Below are 25,637 nucleotides of genomic sequence, written 5' to 3' on the forward strand. Positions count from 1 at the left end.
TTAGATTTTCATTATTGTGAGAACGATGGCTTCCATTTTCGCATTGTAACTTTTCAGGACTAGAAAGCCTGCAGTTCCTATTAGCTTGTATTCCCCATCATTGATGTCACTGGAAGACGGTTTCTGAACTGCCCACAGACCTCCTATGAGACACAGAATGAATAGAAAACAATTGTGCCATTTTTTCATGATTATTAGTGAGGACCTATCATTATGAAGATAGGTTGAAAAGTGGTGAAGTGGTCCTTTAATGACTGTTGGTAGGGCATTCCACATTTTGGTGGCATAGGAGCGAAATTAATTTAATCCCTTGTTTGTGCCAAATCTGAGTTGAACATGGTTAGTTGACATTAACAAAGTATTTAGACAGGTACATGGGTATCTTGGTGGTGTCGACCCTAAGCCATTCCAGCCTGTCAAAGTGGGCAGGGGTGAGGTGGGTTCGGGGGGTGAGGCCAAGTGAATCTCTTTCCATCTTTACTCAACTGTGTTCTCACTGTTCTGGGCCTGGCCCTGGACTCAGCTGCTTCATGTAGCCTACACATGTATAGTTTTAACTTGAAATACCTCCAATTTCTCCTGTAACTAAACTCATCTTCTGAAAAAAAGACTACTTGGAAGCCATTTTGTCTCTGAGTGAAGCTACAAATACAGTCCCAGTCCCACTGTATAATGTTCCCTGATATGAAGTTCACATTACTTTCTGTGTGAATCCTAGCCATAGGCGTCCACCGCGGTAGTGAATGGAATGACTGACTGGCTACTAGACTTGTTTGGTCACGTGACACGGACTCTGCATCAACATTGGGAAGCGTAGTTTCGGACGTCACAAACGTCGGTGTCTCGCGTCTATACTGAAACTACAATTCCCATCATTCCATGCGCCAAACCGTCGGCGTTGCAGTGTTTTTGTTGTTAATAGGCAACTTAGCCGAGGACATGCTGCAATAATATTTACAGTTGCTCGCCGAAACGGTTTTCGACGTGGTAGCATCAAAGTAAAGGGTAAGATAGTGTAATAGCTTTGTTTTTATTGCTATTATGTGCATGATGTGAGATGATAGGCACCAATGATCCAGTGTGTTTACGTTCAAAACACCGGAAAGAAGCTACGCTTTTATGTCATAACGCTATTTATAACCCTGCTTTTTTACGTTTGCAAACTAAAGTTGTCAGGTTGTCAGCTACACACGCGGCCCTTTATGTGGCCTTTGTTTCATGTTAAATTAACGTTAACATGATGTGGTTATTAATACAGTAATAGGCCGCAGCATCTTCCCATATGTTACAGCCAGGTTATGCCTCTGCGACCCAGGCCACTAGAGGGCACATGTCTTCCACCCCTTGCATCCAATGATTGATACATGGGCATGGCTCTTATTTTCAACATTCTACCACAATATTGATATAATAATAATAAGAATAACTTTATTTGTATAGCACTTTTCAAAAACAAGTTTACAAAGTGCTTCACATACAATACACAAACAGGCGATTAACATCAACAATGGAAATTAGTCAAATACAAAATACAAACAAAATTAATAAGAGATAAGCAGAAACTGGGACTGTTCATTCAAACTCATTAAAAGCCTTTAAATAATAGTGGGTTTTTAAGAGTTTTTTAAAAGTGGACACTAAAGTGGTCTGTCTGAGTTCCAGAGGTAGTTGGTTCCACAGCAGTGGAGCCCTAGCAGCAAAGGCTCTGCCGCCTTGCGTCACCAGCTTTGTGTTGGGGGGGGTTGAGTAAAACTTTGTCTGCTGATCTGAGGTTACCGGAAGGTATGTGCGGGGACAAGAGGTCGGAAATGTATGTAGGTGCTAGTCCATTTAGTAACAAACAAGTTCATTTTAAAATCAATTCTGTACATGACTGGTAACCAATGCAGTGAGGCGAGAACAGGAGTAATATGGTCATATCTCCTGGTCTTTGTAAGAACTCTGGCTGCTGTGTTTTGAACTAGTTGAAGGTGATTGATGGATTTTTTTGGGAGTCCAGAAAAAAGAGAATTGCATATGATACGTATATATAACATATATATATAACATATTGCCCAGCCCTAGGGTTAACACTAAATAGATAGAAATACAAAATGCATTTAGCTTTTCCTGGCCAGTGGCCACCAACAACGGACATTATTTGACTAATTTGATTTACCACAGCTTTACAATAATACGTATAATTCAAATGTTATGCAAATGCAATTTCCATTCATGTTTTTCACTGTAGTTCCTCACTGCCAGAACCACAAGAACAATGTCAGAGTCATCCAGTGACACAGAGTCTTCCTGTGGGTGGACCATCATCAGTAATGAGGTCAATCCCACTTATCTTCACTTAAATAGATTTATTCTGTTCATTAATTAGTGATAAATGTTATGTTATAACAAAAGAGATATCCTAACATGTTCATCTAATGTGAGTCAGTTGGCAGTTTTCATATTATAGTTTTTTAATGGTGTTATATTGTTGTTGTTGTTGTTAGTATTATAACTCAAAAGCCAGTGTATTATATCCAAATTCTTATAGTATAGTGATCGTTAGATACCTTGTCAAGATATGACTTTTTTTTGTTTGTTATATAAACCAAACGTTTTTTCATGTCTAAGCCTGGTAAGAGTGTCATTTGAAGTTCACTGCTAAAACATGCATGTCAAACAAGACTTGATAGTGATGCGTGTTTATTTTTTGTATAAACAACATTTTTGATTGTTGAGAAATTATGTTTCTTCATGCTTGAGCTAAGTGTAAAAGTGAGTAAAAGGGGACTTTGCTGATATTGAATGTGAATCCTATAGTTTTGTTGTGAGTAGGAGAACATTTGAAAATCAAATGATAGCAGGAATTAAAGCTAAATTAAATGTCACGATTGAAGATGTTGTTAGGCCAAGCCCAATCTGTGATTTGTGAAACTGTGTGAAAGGGCACTCTAGTGCTGTGTTTCATTAACAATTATCATAATATGTAAAATTAAGATGCTATCATTGTTATGCCAACCAGAACAAGGAATTGCAGATTTAGGCTTTTTAACCTTTGCTTTTATGAAATACATCAGGCCATTGGGGTCGGTTGAACATGTGTTCCATTGCTAGTTTGTAATCCTAAACTAATAACTGAAAATAGAAGATCTAGACGGGCTATTGTCGGTGCCATTGTCGGCGAGTGAGGACTTTAATCCATGTGGAAGTGATATACTAGGCGAGCTCTCCCAACACAGTGTGCTGCTCCTCACAATAGAATGATGGGATTCGTGTTAAATATCAGCTAATATTTCCCTCCTTGAACAGTTTTTTCTTAATGTTTCTGACCGTTTGGAAAGGGGTCAGATATTGAGACTCTGGGGTCAGAGAATCCACTGGAGTATGGGACCGACGCCCCAGAGTATGGGGCCGACGCCCAAGAGAGAGCTCCAGAGATGGAACCAGATCTACAGAACCTAGACACCTCCTTATCTGGTAATGCAATACAATACAATACAATACAATACAATACAATACAATACAATACAATACAATAGTAACAATACAATACAATACAATGCCATGTTGCTGTCAAGCAGAAACCTTAACTCAATATTCTTCTCCATAAGCTTGTTTTATTTTTAATATTTATCACAATGTATTTCAGCTGGGTGTTTGGAAGACAGCAGTGATACACATGATGACAACTTGAAGGAGGAAACCTTAGATGAGACATTCACTGCCTCTGAGGTGAAAAGAAAACATCAAAATAATATACACATTACTGGGTTAAAGTCTACTTTTCAGTCTTATTTCCATGTATTAATGCTGTACTATGTAAGTACCGGTATGTAACTTTCCTCTTCTACTCCGGATTTGAACCCAGTTTTCTGCACGATTGGTTTTTACCATTGAACTAATAGAGCCTGCTTGCTCAGGCAGGGGATTAATTGAATCTGGACCATCAGGTCAAAATTTGTGTCAGATCCTCAGCTATATCTTGCACCACCCCTTACCCGTTATCCCTAAACCTTTTTGCCATTTTTGAGTGGTGCAACCCATGTGTGTCCCTGGGCTCCTGGTTCTGTCCGAGCACGAAATATAGCGTTCACCACCAAGTGTCACATGGCATACTTGGCATGAAAAAGTTTGAGAAATAACTGCTTTACGCCAGCCACATTGAACATGTTCTCCTGCAGGCAGGGACAGCGCAGGTGACTCTCTTCTCGTCCAGCGACCACTCGGACATCATGACTTTAGGAGACACGAGGGCGGATGAACACGCTGTGACGGAGCCAGAGGAGATGGTGGCCAGCGAGGAGGACTTCTACCTCGGAACGTCCTCTAGCAGCCAGTACACCTTCAATGCAGTAGAATTAGAGACTGGTAGGTGTCTCATGGATTCAAGTGATCAGTCTGATTTCAGTGATTTGGATTCCATAAACAGACAGCGTGTCTTCCACGGAAGCATGCTGCACAGGGAAAATAGCCGATCTACAATCTCTCATCATTGCATTTGTGACACATTGAGGGGGTCCTTTAAATTTTTCACAAATCGCACATTCTGGACATAAAAATAAAACGTTTTGAGATTACATTTTTGTTTTAAACAGAAAATTATTGCATTATCAGATCGGGAATCGGAACCCAAAGCCTGTGGCATCATCGTCAGGGCTCTAATTACCTGGATCTAATTACCTGACGTCTTTTAGTTTCTTTAGAGCACTTTAAACAAACAAAAAGTTATCTAAACAAACATTACAAAGTCCATAGACTTAATTAAACCTGACATAATTCCGAAAACCAGACCTTGGAGGGGCTAGCACCCCTCAAAGATTTGACCATTTTATCATGAGTATTAGGACCAATTTCATGAAGTTGTCCTTCAACAAAGGGTTTAAGTGATTAAAGTAACAGTATAATGGGGAAATCAAAGATCTTTGTGTGTGTGTGTGTGTGTGTGTGTGGTAGTTTTTCCTGTACAGCAGCAGCCGGCGGTGATAAACAACTCCAGCAGCAGCAGTGAGGATGACATGGCAGGCAGTAGCACCACTCCGGTGGTGGTACGGAGACGCAGGTTAAGGAAGAACACCGTCAGCAGTGTGACAGAGCCCGAGGAGGAGGAGGAGGGAGAGGAGGAGGAGGAGGGGGAGGGGGAGGAGGCACTACCTGAACCAGAGGAGTGCCGTGCCTTCTTCCAATCTCAGGAACGGACAGAGGAGGAAGCCCCGGTCCGGCCGGTGGCGCAGGGTCACCGTGTCAGCAGCAGCACCCTCAACAGGTGCATCCTCCTGGCTCTGGTTGTAGCCATCAGCATGGGATTTGGACACTTCTATGGTAAATGCAAATTAGTTAATATAGTATTAGAATCATTTGAACCATATGTTATACTTTAGTTATTCAAAATAATAGATATACAAGCCCATGGTCACTGAGCTTGTAGACTTTTATTTTAGAAACAAATTGAAAATGTGCACATTTTCTTTCTTAGCAAAAGCGAAACATTTGAACTCAAGACTGCTTCTGGACGCCACTGGTACGAAATACTTTTGCGATGGGGGTTCGCACTCTGTGGACAAATGCATTTAATTTTGGGGCGTCCTTGACATGAAAAACGTTGAGACTGCTCTACAGTGTTTTTTTCCCGCATCTGTACCCCATTTTCCTGATTTCTGAATCCAAGCACTCCCTTTACCTTACCTCAACTACAACGGTTTGCTTAGAAAACGGCAAGAGAAAACCACAGTTAGTATGCATACTATGCAATGAATGATAAGTAACGTACCTTTTGGCACAAAACATTTTCATATGGGCATCTGTGGCCAAATACATGCCCTGGCCTAGGGATGTACCCCCGTTTGAGAAACACAGCTCTACACAAAATCCCTTTGTTCAAAATTGGCCAATTTACAAGCTTGCCACGCGACGTGTTTCTGTATTTTCGTCCCCAGAAAAGGTACGCTGCTGGGTATCAGGCGGTCTGTAGCTCTTGTTTTGTAGAAACCTAGACATCTTCTACATCTCCATCTCTTACAGCCACCTTCCAGATTCAAGAAAGGCATAAAATAGAGGAGCAGATAAGAGAGAACGAACGTGAAGATGTCAGAGATGTACTTCTGAACAGTTTTCAGAAACGATTCATTGGCAAGGTGAGTAAGATGCTCATAAGACAATATCCTGGTTTTTAAATGGTCTCTCTCTCTCAGATTCTTGTACCACGTGCTACACTTCTTTTTTAATTAAATGATTTTTTTGTGGCTTTTGCCTTTATTATTTATGGAGGGACAGCGGTGCCTGGACCGCTGAGCCACGGCCCAGGCCTGGCAGAGCACACTTCTTATTAAATTCTTATTCACTTATTCATTCAAGTACAGGAGTGTATTATGTTGAGCTGATGTGTTTGTGATGTAGGAGGTGGTTGAGGACCTGAGAGAGGACGTGGATGAGCTGGACATGGTGCATACCCTGTCAGGTCTCGTTGAGTCCATCGCCACAGAGAACCAGGAGCTCACCGCCAAACACTCCCTCTTAAAGGTACAGTACAAGTCTCTTTTTCTCTTAGAGGATTCAACTAAAAAAGTATACTGTATTGGGAGAACTAGGGATGTGCCGATGAGACGTTTTGGCCGATATTGATATAATTAATTGCTGTTATGGCCGATAACCGATATTACCGATGTCGATATGATCTCCTTCTGTATTAAACAAACAATAATAACAATAATTTTGTCCATTCTGAAAACATGTAACAGGGTGTCTGCACTGCAGGCTTAGGCAAGTCAGATTTAACTTAAATACCTTTTTATATTTAATATTGTGAGCTTGTAGATCTGTTCAAGCTATTACTTTAGGCTTGTTTATCTGTAAAGACAGACCGATTAATCGGACCGATTAATTAATCGGTCTGATTGATTAATCGAACCGATTCCGATTAATCTAAAAACAACTAGAATCGGTCGATACAGATGTGTTTGCCGATTAATCTACCATCACTAGGGAGAACCCAAGCCCTACTCATATATTCCATATTTTAACTTTAAAATAATTTATGGGCTACTTGATCATACTACAGAGTCACACAAAATAATCAAAAGTAACAGATCTAGCTCAGAACACGTCCAAATTCATGGTGCAGGGTTGTCACAAAAGCTTGTAGCCTGTGAGCTTGTTGATCTGCTACTTATGTATTTGAATCCTGAAAAGAAACTGTTTTGGACGACGTATGAGGTTTCCCGAGAGAGACGATTTCAAGTAATGTATATAGTCGCTATTAGGAAACCGTATGCCCAAACTGTTACTTTTCAGAAAATGGGGAGAAAATAACCTGTGTTCCAATGAATCCTATGCAGTTATTATTTACCTCTTATTAATACTTTTAATTGGTATAATTGTAATTTACGAAAATAATGGTTCTTGCCGCATTTCGGGCTTGCGGATCTGCTACTTTAGATGCTTTTGTGTACCAATGTTGTATGATCAAGTAGGGCATTAATTTACGAATAAACACAAAAAGTTAAAATATGTTAGTTAACAGATAAGCGGTTTCTGTCCAACAGCAACCATTTCCAAATGTATTACAATGTACTGTAGTACCAGGAGTACTAATCTCATATGTCAGGCTAATAAAATGAATTGATTGAGACTCTGAGAGTCATTGTTATCAAACAAGGGCAATAATAATAATTAGTTAGTAATTGGTTTGAAGTATTTTCCTATATGCATTTCCCACAAAATAAAAGGCCCAGAGAGACGACCTGCTCACGCAGCTGAAACGGAGCTCTGAGAAGACGGCTGCCCTGGAGTACGAGCAGCAGAAGTTGATGGCGGAGAGCGGGCTGTTGAAGAGTTCTCTGGAGCGCGAGCAGACCTCTCTGTCTGGCCTCCAGGACGAGCTGAGGACCCTGCACTCTCACATCGCAGACCTCGAGGCCCCGAGGGGCGGTGCCGCCACCGCCGACTCCATTCTACTGGAGAACCAGAGACTGAAAGGTAGGGGTGTCCTGATATATCCAAATTAAGACCCGAGGCTGATAAATCGGTAGTTCGCAAACGTTTACGTAAATAAACACATTTTCAAGATTTAAAGAAAACAGATGTGTGACATGATATGCTAACCATGTTCATAGCTTTATTGTTCATATCAGAAAGTGTGGGTGTAGGAAGTCTGATGATCTTTGAAGCAATACGGGTAATACTGAAAAGTTTGTTTCTGTTGGGCATGAACAGTATGGTGTAGACACATGAGGAACAGTACAACAGAACCGGTTGAATAATGCTTTTGCACAATAATATAATTGTGTATAATGATCTAAATTTACCGATTACCCAAATCACTGCACGCACACACAGCCGATGTAGGGCTCAGACAATGTTTAGCGCTTAATACAACTTTAATCCGACCTTGCGGCTAGTATAGTAAACTAATTTACTTTTATATTTTTTTACGTTTATATTAGCACATTACATCACAGCCCTGAGTGAAGCTATGAAATGGAAGGTTATCACTTCCGGTTCACGAGCGAGTTCACGGCTCTCTTCTTCTCTCATTTCCGTGCATATTGCTGGCACTGACTGCAGATTCCCCCCAGTGGTCGTGGGATGTTTTGTGTTGAGGTGTGGGTTAAGTCCAGTGTGGGTTGTTTGTAGGGTATGGTATGGTATGGTGAAATGTGTGTATGGTGACACCCCTACTGAAAGGTGAACTGGAGGAGGAGAAGATGGTGTTCACCAGTATACAGAGTCAGAGGGAGGCCATGGCGGCCGAGTGCCACACACTGAGGACGAAGCTGGATGAAGAGAGGAGGACCTCAGAGCAGCTCAGGGCGAAGTTGGACCATCTGAGTCACAGCAGGGCGAGGTTATTATGGTTTAGAATACCGAAGTCCTGACGTCACTTGTTCATCCCCTGGGCCACAGAAGTAATTTGTCTATCGAGAATAACATTGAGTCATATTAGAATCTCTCTCATATATAATAATTGTGGTCCAAAACGAAACAAATTGTCCCGGCGATATTGTCAGGGAGGTGGCTCTGTATCGTTTACGATAGTCACTCATATTTGATAGTCTGTTTATTTCCAAAATGTAACTTCATTCACAGGCAGTAACATTAGTGTTTTCCCGCCGTCAGTTGATGCTTCATATCCATATACGCAATATTACGCAATATTAAACAAGTCAATGGGAATTTAGAATAGGGAAAAAAACATGACCCAGGTATGCTTAAATTACGTCAGACTTCGGTACTTTAATTTTCATTATTTTATTACGTATTGAATTCCTGTTCAGTTTTAATTCATTTTTAATGTGGGTTTGGCTGCTTTGGTTTATATATTTTTTAAAGACGTAGGGAAATTAAAAATATGTCTTTCACACTTTTAGAGCATATCCGTGGTCATCATATGGGCATACTTAACAATCTATGCCAAAACAATGGAACATTTTTTGTGTATTTATATCAAAAGTCCATAAAAAGACAATTTTAATTACTTCCTTTGAATGCAAACATGCTGCGTGATGACGTGTCAAGTCCTGCATGAATAAAACAATATTAGCTGTGTTTTGGACTTTATTTGGACTTTAGATTTGTTTCTAGTTTCGCTGTTGTTAATTTGAGTCTCGGACTAATTCCATTCATCAAGTTTTTTCTTCATTTATGGATTCTGGATTCACCGCTAAGGAATGTTTTACAAGCTAAAAGTCTGTGTGAGTCAAAGACAACACCGGGTAGGTAAACAATAGAAATTAAGTAATTTCTTGGGTTTGAACTTTTCCTTTAACTATAATAACTCTTGCAACAGGTTTGGAGAAGAAGAGGCCGATTCCGAGACAGTGGGAGAGCTGCAGTCTCGCCTGTCGGAGGCAGAGACGAAGCTGAGCTTTGAGCGCCAGCGGTCGGACCTGTGGGAGCGGCTCTACGTGGAGACCAAAGAGGAGCGAGCCAAAGGCGACACACAGCCCAAAGTCAAGAAGGCATGGATTAAAGTTATCAGTCACCACAACTGTCTTTTTCAGTCAATTTCATGTCTTCTATGGAAGCATGTCGCTCACCGGAAATAGCCGGCTATTTTTGGTTATTAGTTATATTAAGATTAAAGAGCGTTTGAATTGGTCAAAGTAGCAATATAATGTTCAGAAGCATCTTCCATAAAAACCCTGGTCTCTGATATGTCATGAAAGCAAAAAGCTCAATCTGTTATTTCCTCAATGCTGTATGTAGAACAGCAAGAAAATGGCTTTAGAACAATAATACCTAAATATAATTATAATAGAGTACCGAGGTCCTGACGTCTACCCCTGGGTCATGAAGTATTTTCCCCATAGAAATCGTAGATTGCGACGTATAAGAACTGTGAAAAATCAACAAATCAGCCTGGTGATTCTTTCAGGTATGTGACGCTGTGTCATTTAGGATATTGGGTACATTTGATGCCATCTGTGTTTGGAGAACCTTTTTTGTCTTTTTCTTAATCCGATGAATTAGTACTTTTAAGATTCTTCATATTCATACAGTATGAGTAAAATTGCCAGGGTGAGTTATTTATTTTCGGAACACAGAACTTGTATGACGCGATCTAAGGTTTCTCTATGGGGAATTTCTATGGTGAAAATAATCTGTGGGGCCCTTTATTGCAGTGGTTCCCAAACTTTTTTGCTCAAGACCCAAAAGAGAAATTTGATGTCTCAGTTGCCACGACTGATTTCAGTCTTTGGATTCCATAGAAGCCAGCATGTCTTCAATGGAAGCAGAAATAATATTACTAAAACCTCATAATTTTACATATTGTGTAAACAGCGCTAGCAGGGGGATGGCGCTCCTTTCATAGTTTCACACTGTCACTAATCACACGTTAGGACAAAATAATTCAGTCGTGAGATTTTATTTTGCTTTAATCCATGTAATCAATTTTTTTGCCAATTTTGAAAATCTTTAGAATATGTAAGAAACAAAAAATTAAGGGGTAATTACTCGCAAGTCGCAACCCATACAAATTGGCCCGCGACCCACATATGGGTCCCGACCTACTGTTTGGAAAACAGTGCTCTAGCAGCAGTGATGTCAGACTTCGGTGCTCCAGTTTATTCTAATAAACAAACTTGTTTCAGTGGTGAGATTACATTTTTTGCTTCATTCCCATGAGGAAGGCCAAAGAGGGCATGATCGGGAAGGTGAAGGAAACCTTTGACGCGGTGAAGAACTCCACCAAGGAGTTTGTGCACCATCACAAAGAGCAGATCAAGAAGGCCAAGGACGCCGTCAAGGAGAACCTGAGGAAGTTCTCAGACTCCGTCAAGTCCACGTTCCGCCACTTCAAGGACTCTGCCTCGACGCTCATGAACAAGGCCAGAGGGTCAAACCACAGGTAGGCCTGACACAGTCTTTACATAACATTGTAGTAGCCTGTCGGGCAGAAACCTCTTGCTTGATCATACTACAGCATCACACGAAAGCATCAAAAGTATTGTTATTTTTTTATTTGAAGTTTTGGACATATAATATCTCTCTAGAATCTCTCTAGGATCTGGTGGGGGGTGCCTATACAATGTCTTCGGTTTTGGAGCTGTATAGAGTTGTAGGAAGTTGGCTGTCATCCACGCTTTATCTCCTCCAGGCAGATTAGTGTGGATGAGGGGATAGTGGTGGCAGGTCTGTGGATGATGGGGATGGTTGTGGTAGGTCTGGTAGGGTCTATTTTGGTGTAGACAATTTACTATTATTATTTGAGCTTATGCAATTATTTAGCATAATCCTGTATAAAAACACCTGGAAGAAATGAACAGAAATATGTTATATCCATCATTATTTCCACATCATTGTCTATTCTCTTTTGACCGCTTTCAACCTGGTCCTGCTCCATACTTTTGACATTTAGGACAAAAAAACCCATTTGCAAAAAGTTTCCATAATAGTTAAGTAGTGAAACTTGTCTGTCTACAAGCTCACAACACGTGGCGATGCGGCGAGTTGTGATCTTGGAGATCTACTATTTAAAAAAAATACATTTATAAAGCATTAATATATATGGCCTGTTTTGTCCATAGTACATTATTTATTTTGATTAGTGTTACCGGTCATGATCAGTCCTTTCTTTATATACATTTAATTAATTTATCATGTCCATCCTGTAGAATTTTTGTTTATAAAGCAAACAGAAAATGTTTTTTTTTTTATATGTTCCAATGTTAAATGCCCAAAACAACAATACAATATTAATCACGATTATTTGCATGACAAACCACAGGTTTAACCAGAAAGACGCTCGGGAGGAGTCGTGGCAGCACAGGCCTCACCACAAACCCAGCAGCGCCGGTCCCTCCCACAGCGGCCCCTCCCACAGCGGCCCCCACAACCACAACACCCGCAAATCAGGGGCTAAAGTCCACAACGACAGAGGAGAGACGGACTACCAGAGAGCGGACCCCAATAGCTGTTCGGGCGTTTTCGAGTGTGCCTACCAAGAGTCCATGAGTCTCTTCAACAAGGGCATGGGGCCCGTGAGGGCTGATGAGTTCCACCAGCTCCTCCAGAGTTACCTGCAGCAAGAGGTATTTTGATTATGTTCGCACGTCTTGGTTCTCCAACATCTCAATGTGACTAAAAACCGACACAAAACTACTTCTCGACATTAAGCCCATGATGACCCACCTAATTTCAAACACACTTTGCAAGACAGAGTTAAGCAAATAGAGGGGGGGGGGAGCTCACAAGGGAAGGTAAATGTAATTTTCCCATCTCTTTTGTACACAATAGTTTGTTTTTGTTGATAACATGTATTATTGTTAATTTTGTATGCTATGTTGATGAATTTAATACATAGTGATATGACCACAATCAGAAACAAGTCCCCAGGATGTTTTTGTGTTATCTGTATCACATGCTGGCTAATAATGTATTCAATTAATTGATCAAGGTGGACCACTTCCGCCACTGGAGCGAGCTGGAGAAGTTCGTAAACAGCTTCTTCCACAACGGCGTCTTCATCCACGACCAGATGCTGTTCACTGACTTCGTCAGCGGCGTGGAGGACTACCTGGAGGACATGCACGAGTATCATGGCCTGGACGACGACGTGTTTGAGGATCTGGACGAGTACGTCTACAAGCACTTCTTCGGAGACAGTAGCTCCAAACAGTACGGGCCAAGGTAACGATATACACTCTCATTCTTCAAAATGGTGGCTTTTTGTGTTTTCCTACCATTGTATAATCATACCACTGTACTATTTGCAAACTGTTGATTGAAGTATTCAATCAGTCAATGGACAGGAATTTTGAGTTCCCCAAAACTGCACAGAGCTGGCTGCAAATGTCTGTGACGATGTCTGGGTTTTGTGAGCTGAATGGAAGGCTTTCAAAAAAATAAGAAGATGAAGTGACTGAGGCCAACAGTAGTAATACTATGCTAAACAATTTTTATAGTAGTGGGTCCCTCTGTTTCATCTCTTATCACTTCAGAGTGACAGTTTTGGGCAAGTAAAAACTCCTGAATAGACATGAATGACTTCAGCGTTCGAGACAACGCTGTTCTGTGTGAAAGCCATTGAACCTCAGAATGGTTGTTCTGTGTGAAAGCCATTGAACCTCAGAATGGTTGTTCTGTGTGAAAGCCATTGAACCTCAGAATGGTGAAGTAGAGCAGTGTTCTTCACAGCTTTGGGACGGCTTTCATGACAAAGTCCATAACATCTGACAACAATTCAGCACTGCTGTGAGATTATAATTATTTTATTGTTTGTTGCTTTCATCACTTCATTTCCTTTGTCTCTCTCTACACAGCAGGCCTTTTGAAGGTCCGGACCCAGGCGGTAAAGAGGAGGTGGTGAGGAAGCAACAAGGATACAAGCGTCAACGTGCTGCCAGGACCAGACAGCACAGAGACAACAGGAGGAGGAACACAGACAGACACATGGTGGCTGATGTCAAAATAGAGTTAGGCCCTATGCCGTTTGATCCAAAATATTAACCACATAAAAACGCTCAATATTAAGTCGTCGCTGTCGGGCAGAAACCTCTTCTCTCATATTTAAACTTTGGTAAATTAACACCCTACTTGTTCATACTATACCATCACGCAATAGTAGCAGATCTGCAAGCTTGAAACATTGCACCAAGCGAAGCGTTTTGAACTTGTCGTCTACTCTTGATTTTAAACATTTACACCCGACTAAATACTGAATTGACTGGGTCCGCGCCTTTTAACCCTCTACACCAAATCTCTTTGCCCAAAAATAGCCGATCTTCAAGCTCTCGACGTGTTTCGTTGCAATGGGTTGTGAGCTTGAAGATGCTCCTACATGTTCCCCCCAGAATAGGGAAGCTAGCGTTCAAGTGGTTAACAAATATGTACAGTGATTTAATCTTCATAGTTATACATTCTGTCTTAATTATAATATTATTATTATAACTTTTTTCTGTTATTGTTATTTTGCACAATGTTGACTCTCCAAATGCTACTGAATGTCCTCTAGCCTTTAGTTTTCATCACAGCTGTTTCATTCCGCTGAAATTGTTTGTTAATTCTCTGCACAAATAGGCTTGATCGCTAAGTTATTGTCTTACAATATGAAGTTAGAGGTCTACACTCAGTATATACAAAATATATGATATTGGTAGATGGCAGCAAATTTGACTGTAGAACAGATTTGATATATTTTATATCATATATATATGTGATAGATACAATCGCTGTCAAGTGGAAACCTATGTCCAAAACGGTTACTTTTCATGAAATGTAAAAAAGGAAACTGGCGTTCCAATGGATCCAATGTACAGTAGTTAAGTCACAAGCTTGTGTTAATACTTAACATTTTTTTGTTTCATATTATTATTTTAAAACACTCTTAACCACTTTCAACCTGGTGTACCTATTTTTATTTGGGCATGTCGGTATAGGACGAAATTGTCAACTCTAGATTTGACCAAAATAACACAACTACAAGCTCACAAGCCACAGTGACATGTTGAGAGCCTGTAAATCAGCTATTTTTGTACACACTGTCATACGACAGTGTAAAACAGGCCATTATGAAAAATCATAAAAAGATTATATATTATATAAAAAGGTTTCTGCCCAACAGACGTCATGGACATTTAGGAAATGTAGATGGCCAAATGATAAGGGCTTGTTATAAGGTTCCATGCTGAAGCACTTAAAACATAACTGTCATAAAAGACAATTAAAAACAAAATGAGTTTTACTATTGTGGCCCCAAATAAACTTTCACAAAGTAGATTGGCTATTTCCACATTTTTATTTTGAGGTTAAATGCTGTTTTCAACATTCCATATTTCGTTTTTTTTAACCAGAGAATATTATTTAATTGTTCAGATGTGTTGTTGAGAGAGTTGCTGCTTCCCAATAAAGATTTATCTTAACGGAATGAAAATCTGACTTGTGCATGGATAAAAATTCTCACGACTGATTTCAGTAATTTGGGTTCCATGAAAGTCAGCATGTCATGCACCAAAAATTGCTTTTTTAGGGGGTTATTTTAAGAGCATTTGTTCAATTTTCCAGAAATTCCTAATGATCCATTTTCTTTTACGTTCTACGTTTAATACAAAATGACTATCCTTTTTTTGTCAGGGCTGGTATTCAGCATCAATCTGTTTAAATAAATCACATTACATTCCATTTGATAATAAAGCTGAGATTTTATTTTGCTTGTGGATGTGCATGTGGAATTTTAAATAACCATAAACATCTCAGCATTCGAAAATAAAATAATTTATTACAGAGTAAAATGTTAATCAGACATTGTAAACCAGTGGATAAAGGAGTATTTTGGTCAGTGTCTTTCATAGATAAATATTTCTCTTCCAACTCTTCCTTCAGGAACGTGGCTGTGGAATATCTGTGCTGTTCTGCTGTATCTGTTCCCCTCCAAGAACGCAGAGATCTCCTAGAATGTTCACAGGACAAATATTTAAAATATAAAAGTATGTGTTGCATGTCTACGCACCATAGGTGCAGACATAGACAGGACTGATTGACACATCAGTGTTGAATTGAGACGTGCAATGCATTGGTTAGCCGAGCCCACTCATGAAAATGATTAACATCTATGGCTGCGGTTACATGAGGGCTTTTTCATTCAGAATGAAAACTTCAGAATTAATTAATTCAGAAGTAAGTTTTTTGCTGCGTGTTTACATGGGAAATGGTCATTCCGAATGAGTGTTTACATGGACAATACTTTTAAATCCCATTATTTCATTCCACATCAGGTTTGGGGCTGGGAAGGCTTCTGATTGGATAGGGGGCGGGGCAGATATGTTTACGTCCAGTGGTGGAAAGTAAATAAGTACATTTACTTTAGTACTCTACTAAAGTAAAAATTTGAGGTATTTCTACTTTACTTGAGTATTTCCAATACTTTTACTTCTACTCCACTACATTTCAGGTACAACAAAATAATAATAATAAACAAAACACTTTTATGCCATATTACTTTATATTTGATGTATCCTGTAGCCTATGAGAGGTTGCTCTCAGAAATGTGAAATTAAACATGTCTAGTTTCTTATAATTAATCACAAAAAAGAGGATAATATAGCCATACCAATTACATGGAAACAAGCATGCACAGAAAGACCAGAATGAACTTAAATCCGAATGAGTGTTTACATGAGTCCACAATTGTTTCAATAGGATTTAAAAATGGAATAAACCGGTCAGATCTAAGTTTAAATCAGATTGGCCATTTTCATTCCGATTTAAGTTTACATGACAACTTTTAATAGGATTTAACTTTATTCTGAATGAAAAGGGGATTTAACTGTCCATGTAAACGTAGCCATTGTAACCCGCTGAAAGCAACTTACCGGTATTGTAATTATTTTGTATGAATGTTGAAAACTGGGACATATTCTTTTAGAGATATTTGTCGGGACTCTGGACATAGTTTGAAATCGGGACAATCCCAGCCAAACTGAGACGTCTCGTCACCCTAGCTATACATAATATGTGTACAGTGTGTAAATGACCTTTTCCAGCACATCAAACAGGACCAGGTGTGTTGGCAGTGAAGACTTGTATGGAAAAGCGTTCCTCAACCAGTGCAGAGGCTCTTCATAGAAGCCATCTGCTTCATCACTGTAGCCCTCTACTCCCAGATCTGGGGGACATTCCAGGAACCTCATCCTCACTGGACAGTGCATGTGGCTGAAATGACGGTGGATGGATGAATGAATGAATGAATGAATGAATGAATGAATGAATGGTCTTATTTCAGATTTAGTCACAACAAAAAGCACAAAAACAACACATGGACCAAACTTATAATGCCTACCTTTTTAACCTTATAATACATAAAAGAGAAACTTTGATACAAAAGACAGAAACAAAGACAAACATTTGGACATTTCACATACTAGTAACAAGTAAGACGCGCAAACGCGGGAAGCGAACGCAGCTCTGTGTGTGTGTGTGTGTGTGTGCTACAGCTGCGCCCTCTGGTGGCGGGCGGGTGGTGTCACAGCGGGACAGACACACAGACACAGACACACACACGATCTGCAGGGTCTCATAGTTAGTGCTCACTGCATTCGCAATAATATTGTATGGATTATAAATTAAGTTTTATTGTGAATGTAGGTCACATTTACTATGAAAACCTGCATCTCCCGTCAGTTGGTCAGGCTACATATATGGTTGGTCTGACCTCAAACCCTTAGATTTCCATATATGGAGCTGACCTGTTCTGACATTCCATAATGTTGATCCTTCTCCAAGCGTCCTTCCTTATCTGACATGCCATATGTTGATCTGACCTCATCAAAACCTGTACACTCAAGACACGCTCCATATATGGCCAGTACAGAATTCAGTGTACCTGTAGAAGGGTGTGGAGTGACAGGGCATGAGGAACAGGACATCAGGTTGCGTGGTGGTGATGGTGGTGTCACATAGCTTGTGGAGGTGACCCATCACATCCAGAATGCCTCTCTGGTGGATCAGACCCGTGTACAAGGCTGGCAGCAGGTTGGACACCAGCAGGCCATACGCAGCAGTCTGCCTCCACGTTTTCAGATGTGCCAAAGATATCCCTGCAAAATTAACCACATGAACCCATTAATTTCTGAGGCCGACTCTACAAATTCATGTTGCTATATCAGTGCTGCTCAAACATGACCACCCAAAATAAGATCTACAAGCTCGTAAAATTCTACAAATGCGTTCTAAACCAGTAGATCTCAAACTTTTTCCACTGACCCAATCTGAAAATGTTTTATGCCAGAGACCCCAAGAAGAGAAAATCTCCCCACTTTGACCAGGGTTCAATTCCCAGGTAGGGCATGAAAGTTAAAGATCCACTCCACTTAAAAATGTTTTTCAAAACTAGCAGAGATAGCTGCTCTACAAGATCACAATCAACCACGTTGTATGAGATTTCGAAAATGTTTGCCTATAATAACTTCCAAAATTATGTGAATGTATAATGAATATTGTATTCACCAGGTTGAAAGTGGTTCAACATACTGTACAACACAACCGTTAATTCCCAAATGGCAAAAGTAGCAGATCTACAAGCTCAAAACGTATCGCTGCAGATCTGCCACTTTTGTGTGATGCTGTAGTATAATCAAGTAGAGCATTAATTTACGAAAAAGCAAAACAAGTTAACCCATTTTGGGCGGGAACCCCTTTTGGTGTTAGCATTATCCTATGCTTTAGCTATTTTTGAAAAATCGAAGAACGACTGACATGGAAACATAGCTTTTTCAGAAAACTGTCAGGATGTAGAAGACATTTTTACAATCTGATCTCAGGTCAAAACAAGTTAAAATATGGAAATAAGAGGTTTCTGCCTGACATCAACAATATATTTGTTGGGCATTGTTTTCCACAGACAAGTAAAAGTTGACCTACCACAATACACCATGCAAAAGGGCAACACAGGGTAGATGAAACGGAATTCCTTGTGAGCAAGCAAACTGGAATAAAAATACAAATACCTTTTCATCTCTCTCTAGGGTTAAAGTGGTAAAAGTTGTTTTACCTTGAAGCCTAATTTATAATTTGTACAACCGCAACGCTCTGTGAAGTTACTGCGAGTGACGCGGTTGGTTGTATGACAAATTGTAAATTACTGTACCTTTACTTGTAACAGTGTTTCTACATTGCAGTATTGATACTTTTACTTAAGTAAAAAAAACCTTTTGTCTTTTAGTTTTTCCACCACTGCCAACAACAACGCACCTGTAAACCGCAACTGTCCAGCCTACTGCTACCAATAGTATCCTGTATCTTTTAGCAGCCAGAGTGCATCCATGGAGGAAGAAAGGCAGGTGGGGGCCGACGACTACCGCAAAGCCCTGGGTGAAGTACCAGTGCCATGGATGAGAGCCATAGAACTCCGACACTCCGTGGAAGATGTTCAACTTGATGAAGTTGAACTGCACCAGCGTCCACTATGAGATGAGAGAAAACACAATGCACATCGTTACCGTCACAGAAAAACATCTTATTTTGTTTTTACGTAAATTAACGCCCTACTTGGTCATACTAGTCACACAAAATCATCAAAGATAGCTGATCCACAAGCTCGAAACCTTTAAAAAAAGAAAACTTGTCGACCAGCTACTTTTGCTATTTTTGAATCCCGAAAAGTAGCTGTTTTGGACATACAAGCTTTCCACCAGACAGCAACATTATGTATTCCACCTTACAGACCAAGGTTATTATAGCTAAATCAACATGATCAATGGGGAATTCCAAGCTAATAATAAAAACTAGTTGAACTACTGAGCATGCTGAAATAGAAACAAAGTTTCTTTCATTTTTGCACAGCTTTGTGTGTGTTTCTGTAGCACGGAATGTGATGATTTGATTGGCTGAGCAGTGAGCACGGAATGTGATGATGTATGATGTATGATAATAAGAGCGCTCCTCACTAAACACGTGTTTTTTAAGTTCGAAATCTTGTATCTACACTAAAATCAAACACCAAACTAATGAAAAGTAAAAAACCATGACAACTCTGTTTCATTTTCTTTACCTTCCCATAAAATGCACAGTCAATTATAGTTGAAATCACGAGAGTCAAAGCCCTGCAAGTGAAGAGAATGATATATTAGGCTATAACCACAAGCAAGCAGACAATAAAGTAGTGATGTAGCGCAGTCAGTGGTTCTTAAAGTGGAGTACTGGAACCCCACGCCAGTTCAAATAATGATTGTTTTGGGGTGTCCCCAGTTAAAATGATTAATTTAGGGATCACGGCCTGAAAGGTTTGAGAACCCTTGGCCTAATACAAAACTGGAGGTCTTAGACATCGAAAGGTTTGAGAACTGATTTAGTAAACACAAAGAAATCACTAACCCTATGGGAACACAGCGATGACTTATGAGTCTGAATTTGTCCTCTTCTCGCCAGAAGTGGCTGACCAGTAGAGGGAGCCACACAATCAAGGCTGTCGGGCGGACAATGATTGCTAAGGCAACCAAAGACAAATATTTTTTACTGTAAAAAAAGAAAAGAAGAAATGTTTAAAACTATATTTGGAGTGTATTCCGCTGTAGCAGACAGATAGTTGGGCATCATAATAGACGACAATAGCTGGAAAAAAACATTAAATTGCCTCACAAGCTCACAAGGGATCAGACAGAGACAGAGACAATATAATTATATAGGCTATAGGGCTTAAGTGCTCAACATGTTTGAAAAACGTGTGTGTGTGTGTGTGTGTGCATGCATGTGTCTGTTTGTGCATGCATGTGTGGGGGACTCAAAATCTGAATAAAAGTCCCTGAAGGATTATTTTGCTGATACAAACAACATTTCAAAGGATTAAAATTCAAAAGTAGCAAATCTACAAGCTTTTTTTTTTTGTGACGCTGTATGATCAAGTAGAGAAGGGAAAAGAAATTCAGGCAAATTGAGCAGAGTGAAATGCAAATGCCCCGCAGTAAGGACTTTTGGTCTCGTCTCTGACCTGCTGTGTGTCTTGGATCCAGGCAGAGGGTAGTAGCACAGAGCAAGTGTAGTCAGAGTGGTTTCCATGGTGTTCGTCAATGTTCTGGTGCAACAGTACCAAGTGAACCAGGAGCACATCTGGCAGAACAGCTGGGTTGAGGGAGAGAGCAAAGTCAAACATCTGCACTGAAACATGATGGAAATATCTTAACCACATGAACACTAGGGTTGAACATTTGGAGGAAAATAGCAGATCTATAAGCAGAACTTTGGAAGCCAATCTTAGCCAATCAGGATGGAGTCTGAAAAATCGGAAAGACATGTTTCGTTTTAATGGCTCTAGAGAGACTGTGTACTGTCGAAACATTTGTTTTGCACAAAGCGGCCTCCTGGTGGCGCTATAACAGGCCAATGTGAAAACTTTGGGGCAGAGGTTCAGCCCTGGCATTCAGGGAGTGTGTGCAGAGTATGGCTGCGATCAAGCGTGCCAGAGATTAGCTGTTCACAGACGGACAGACGGACACACGGACGGAGTGCAAAACATACTCTCTCCCCATGCCTTCGGCCTGATGGAGACAAATATCTGCCCACAACCACGAAGGCTGTCGGGGGCAGTCGGGCTGCAGCCCACCATAGATAGCCCAACGGTAAATCCGGGACTGGCTAAATGCCTAAATTGTAATAGGCTTATGACTAAATTGGGGAGAGAAAAATTAAGTGTAGTGTATACAGACAGGCAAGCTGACTTTTTACCGTCCATTTGGCAACATCAGGACCTTCCAACATGTGGATGAGGGTGTAGAGTTTGATGTCTGCCATCGCAGCGAGGAGTGCTTGAAGGATTCGTGGAAGCCATATCTGTAAAAAGTAAAAACCCACCAGACCAGTTGTAGGAAAACAATAGCAACTAAAAAAAAAAAAAAGAATACTAAAAAAAATACTGTTTCACAACACTGTAAATTGAGGTCCCAGATAGATTAAGAATGATATCAAATGTGGGTCTGTGGCCTTATGTGTATCAAACTGGGGCAATTTGAAATGAAAAAAGGTTCACTTAACTTAACTAAACTTAACTTAACAAAAAAAGCATTGACTTACCAAGAGAAAAACCGTGTCGTAACGTATCAAGTGTAATATCTTGTATATAAATGCAAAGAAGAATGGGAAGGTGAATCCTCGTATGCCCGCACTCCACTCCCATGTCAGGTGACCATAGGTAAAATTGTCAAGGTCAAAACTGAGTACAAATACATTATCATACATACATTTAACAGAATATCATTTAATACTGTTAACCACTTTACACCTGGCATCCCTATTTTGGCTTCCCACATGTTATTTTTTGTCTTTCCTCTGACAATGTGTGTGTGTGTGTGTGTGTGTGTGTGTGTGTAGTGGCAAAACACGTTACATGAAGAGTGTGAGGCGTTACAGCATAACTGCCCGTTTGCATACTATTACTAAGTGCGACTTGCGGTCGCAATAACGATAACTAGTATACTGTACAGTATAATGTATAGTAAGTACACACACACACACACACACACACACACACACACACACGTTGTTGTTTTGTAAAGGATATTTGAAAACCATGTAATGGGACACTTCCAGGCACTGCCAGTACTCATCAGGGACAAAGCTGGTTTGGACCAGGAAACAGTTGACAAGACGGAACACCACGCACAATACAGTCACATTAACTCCATACACACCTGTGGAATTCAACACAATCACATATTAACATTATTAACTCTGTACCTGGTTTCAATCACCAGCTACTTCCATAACAATATCCATTGTGTCTGGACAGTAAGCAAAGTAAAGCAAAGTTCTTTGTTTACCCAGGGAAGTGGACTAAGCTCGAGATGCTTGTTTACAGCCACACCTAGCCCCTTTCGGGACCCTACATAAAGCTTTTCTGAAATTTTGATGAGTTTTATGTTGGGTCCCTGTTCAGAACTATATTTTCGTATGGGAATTCCAGTACGCGGATGTAGAAATTCTCTCTAAAATAGGATCTGCGCCAAGTGACGGCATTATTTTCCTTGAGTTATTCTGAATTCGGTAACTTTAAGTAGCTATACATCCCGCTGCGAATATCTCCTGTGGCGCGGAAGCCGTTAAGTATTTTTAATCTTTGTTTGACCGATTTGGTCGCTTTATTTCTTCTTGTTTGTTTACCGTTTATTGTACCGCCTCCCGGTGTGCGGTTGGCTTGTGCGGCTACGTCCCTGCCTCTGATCTGCTCTGTCATAGCTATAGCGCCACTAGCTAGCCAGATAGGCAGTACAATGAGGTGTCAATAAACAAGGAAGGAAGAGATTAATCCAAGCTTCCAAATCGGGCAAACATAGATTAAAAATACTTAACGGCTTCCACGCCACAGGAGATATTCGCAGCGGCATGTATGGGTACTTATACTAAACATATTCAGAAAGCCTCACAAGGAAAAACGTCGTCACAGAGCGCGGCCAGGAGCTAAACATGTTGTTTATGTTTAAGAATGGCTTTGTACCAGGTGGCATGGTAGTAGTGCAACAGGACCCCATGGACTGGGTCGAACAAAATGTCAGAAATTTCAGTACCATTGGGTTCTGCTTGGAGGGCTAAGCCACACCCTGCTCATAGAACATTTCATGGTAGGGTTTCAATGCCTTGCTCAAGGGCACTTCAGCGGTGGTAATTTTAACGTGAGGTTCAGAGGTTCATCGGTATCTAGGGTGTGTGTGTGTTCAAAGTTTGGCATCGATCGGGTTAACGTTACAAATAGTAATCTCAGCAAGGCAGATGGCTTCTTGGTTAGAGTGGGTGACAAATATTATCACACGAAAAGATCAAATTACCTACCTAGGTTCCATCCTGGAGGCCAATCTTTCCGGTGATAAGATGGCCACCAACGTAATCAAAAAAGTCAATCAAAGAACAAGATTCCTTTACAGGATCTCCTCACTGGTCAGCAAAAACACCTTGAAGACCTTAACAGGAGCCCTCGTACAAGGTTTCTTTGACTATGCATCCACCTCTTGGTACCACAGCACCTCAAAGGCCCTTAAAACAAGGCTCCAGACCTCCCAAAACAAACTGGTCAGGCTCCTACTTGGCCTCACCCCCCGAACCCACCTCACCCCTGCCCACTTTGACAGGCTGGGATGGCTTAGGGTCGTCGACAGAGTACAGCATCTTGCAATGGGTCTGGTCCACAAGATTCGATACACCACCAAGATACCCATGTACCTGTCTAAATACTTCCTTAATGTAAACGAAGTCCACACCCACAACACCAGAGGGAGTGCAACAAACCATGTACAACCCAGATTCGGCACAAACAAGGGACTAAATTCTTTTCGCTCCTATGCCACCAAAATGTGGAACGCCCCACCAACAGTCATTAAGACATGTGAATCCCTTGACTCCTTCAAAACCGCTCTCAAAGGGCACCTACGGATGGCTGCAATTCGAAACTGGCCTCTGTAAAAATCTGAATCCCCCCCACCCCATTTTCCCTCACTGTATATTGTATCTTTTCCCTTTTTTTCTTCCCATATAATGAATTTAGCTACATAGAAATGTCTATTTGTATGTCTCTAAATGTTTGTATGTCTTTAAATGTTTTGAACAATGTGGACCCTGTTGTAAACAAGTGTAATGCTTAATTGGGTCGTCCACTCACAGTTGACAGTCTTTGTATTGAGTTTGTGCTTAAAATGTACTGTAAATTCTACAAACTGTTAATAAATATTTCAATCAATCAATCAACGGTGCAGGAGATTAGCTGTATTTACAATACTTTTACTCCAAGACACTTTATTAACAGTCTTCTTCCACCACTGCAGTGCTTACCAGTGTTTAGAGATGACATATCTTCGTTGATGTACAGTTGTGATTTTCGTTTCCTCAACTTCACGGGTTCAACCTTGTGACCAAAGTTCAAACGAGCACGAAGCTTCTCCATGTGTGTAGAAGACATCAGACTAGCCTGGGATCAAAACAAAGGCTAGTAGAACGTGTAGAAGTGTATCCTCTGTGTTCTTCAGGCATCGTCCATCCAACACCATTCAGCTGTAATAAGACACACTGGTCTGATGGCTGCAACGTTTATCGCATCTTAGTTTCAATGAATGAAAATGACAAATAATTACACATCAAATTGATTGCTAAAGCGGTGCTTCGCTCTCTAGCTCCCCACAAATAAACCAACCAACAGTATTTTCATCTCCGGTGTGATATTGTTGTCGCTATAATTAGTATTATAATTAATATTCCCCAGAGAAACTATTTCGCAGCAACACAGTACAAACTGCAGGAAGGAACCGATGACAACAAAAAACAATGTTAAATTCTATCATCTCTGCGCATGCGCTGTAACTCATTACCGGATATGCTTCTCTGCGCATGTGCTGCTACCTGTGTTCATGCCGGATATGACGTGTATGGCCTCTCCCATCGTCCTGTGTGTGTGTGTGGTCGTGGTCGGTGGATGTCCTCTGCTGTTCCACATGTTTGTTATTTCATATTCTCTATCAGTTATTTACGTCACTTGTGAGAAACACTTTAATGTTATTCGGTCGTAAGGTGGTTTGGATGAAAAGGTGAGTTTTTCGTAATGCATGAAGTCCAATAATGTGTAAGAGAGGAACGTTTAAACATGCATGCATGCTGTCCTGTTTTTTATTCTGGACATGAACCAATGACCCCTGAACATTGAGTCTGTAGTTATGACTGTTATAGATTGATAGATATTTAACACATATTTGAAC

At 40.5% G+C, this 25,637-nt stretch overlaps 2 protein-coding genes across 5 annotated transcripts; one reads left to right on the forward strand and one right to left on the reverse strand.

The window, feature by feature from the left end:
• Window positions 1-882: 882 nt before the first annotated feature.
• Window positions 883-15,337, forward strand: ccpg1 (cell cycle progression 1). Of its 2 annotated transcripts, none has more exons than XM_083790253.1 (16): window positions 883-1,005; window positions 2,231-2,317; window positions 3,321-3,456; window positions 3,629-3,711; window positions 4,161-4,347; window positions 4,933-5,075; window positions 5,106-5,298; window positions 5,998-6,110; window positions 6,373-6,495; window positions 7,701-7,950; window positions 8,659-8,818; window positions 9,761-9,944; window positions 11,106-11,323; window positions 12,203-12,506; window positions 12,872-13,104; window positions 13,737-15,337. In XM_083790253.1, exons 2-16 carry the CDS (start codon window positions 2,258-2,260, stop codon window positions 13,921-13,923), a joined length of 2,574 nt encoding a protein of 857 aa, XP_083646379.1. In that variant the 5' UTR covers window positions 883-1,005; window positions 2,231-2,257; the 3' UTR covers window positions 13,924-15,337. The 2 variants fall into 2 exon arrangements, with proteins under 2 accessions (XP_083646379.1, XP_083646380.1); XM_083790254.1 differs by having other exon boundaries at window positions 9,761-9,932.
• Window positions 15,338-15,663: 326 nt separating this feature from the next.
• On the reverse strand, window positions 15,664-25,186 carry pigb (phosphatidylinositol glycan anchor biosynthesis, class B). Of its 3 annotated transcripts, XM_083759165.1 has the most exons (12): window positions 24,721-25,186; window positions 22,463-22,592; window positions 21,976-22,093; window positions 21,631-21,735; window positions 20,897-21,027; window positions 20,284-20,424; window positions 19,961-20,012; window positions 19,162-19,373; window positions 18,832-18,896; window positions 17,795-18,008; window positions 16,947-17,124; window positions 15,664-15,862 (listed from the first exon to the last, which is right to left on the reverse strand). In XM_083759165.1, exons 1-12 carry the CDS (start codon window positions 24,845-24,847, stop codon window positions 15,749-15,751), a joined length of 1,587 nt encoding a protein of 528 aa, XP_083615291.1. In that variant the 5' UTR covers window positions 24,848-25,186; the 3' UTR covers window positions 15,664-15,748. The 3 variants fall into 3 exon arrangements, 2 of the variants coding, with proteins under 2 accessions (XP_083615291.1, XP_083615292.1); XM_083759166.1 differs by lacking the exon at window positions 20,284-20,424; XR_014568921.1 differs by lacking the exons at window positions 15,664-15,862; window positions 18,832-18,896 and having other exon boundaries at window positions 16,987-17,124.
• Between the last annotated feature and the right edge of the window lie 451 nt (window positions 25,187-25,637).

Source organism: Protomyctophum parallelum (genome assembly GCF_964188405.1).
Source record: "Protomyctophum parallelum genome assembly, chromosome: 2".
In the NCBI taxonomy this organism is placed as follows: Eukaryota; Metazoa; Chordata; class Actinopteri; order Myctophiformes; family Myctophidae; genus Protomyctophum; species Protomyctophum parallelum.

Coding starts and splice junctions, on each gene's coding strand:
- ccpg1 (XM_083790253.1), top strand. CDS start 2,258: ATGTCAGAGTCATCCAGTGACACAGAGTCTTCCTGTGGGTGGACCATC. Junction 3,457..3,628: donor CCTAGACACCTCCTTATCTG/GTAATGCAATAC, acceptor AATGTATTTCAG/CTGGGTGTTTGGAAGACAGC. Junction 8,819..9,760: donor CTGAGTCACAGCAGGGCGAG/GTTATTATGGTT, acceptor CTCTTGCAACAG/GTTTGGAGAAGAAGAGGCCG.
- pigb (XM_083759165.1), bottom strand. CDS start 24,847: ATGTCTTCTACACACATGGAGAAGCTTCGTGCTCGTTTGAACTTTGGT. Junction 22,593..24,720: donor TATGTCATCTCTAAACACTG/GTAAGCACTGCA, acceptor TGAATTCCACAG/GTGTGTATGGAGTTAATGTG. Junction 21,736..21,975: donor ACGACACGGTTTTTCTCTTG/GTAAGTCAATGC, acceptor TACTTTTTACAG/ATATGGCTTCCACGAATCCT.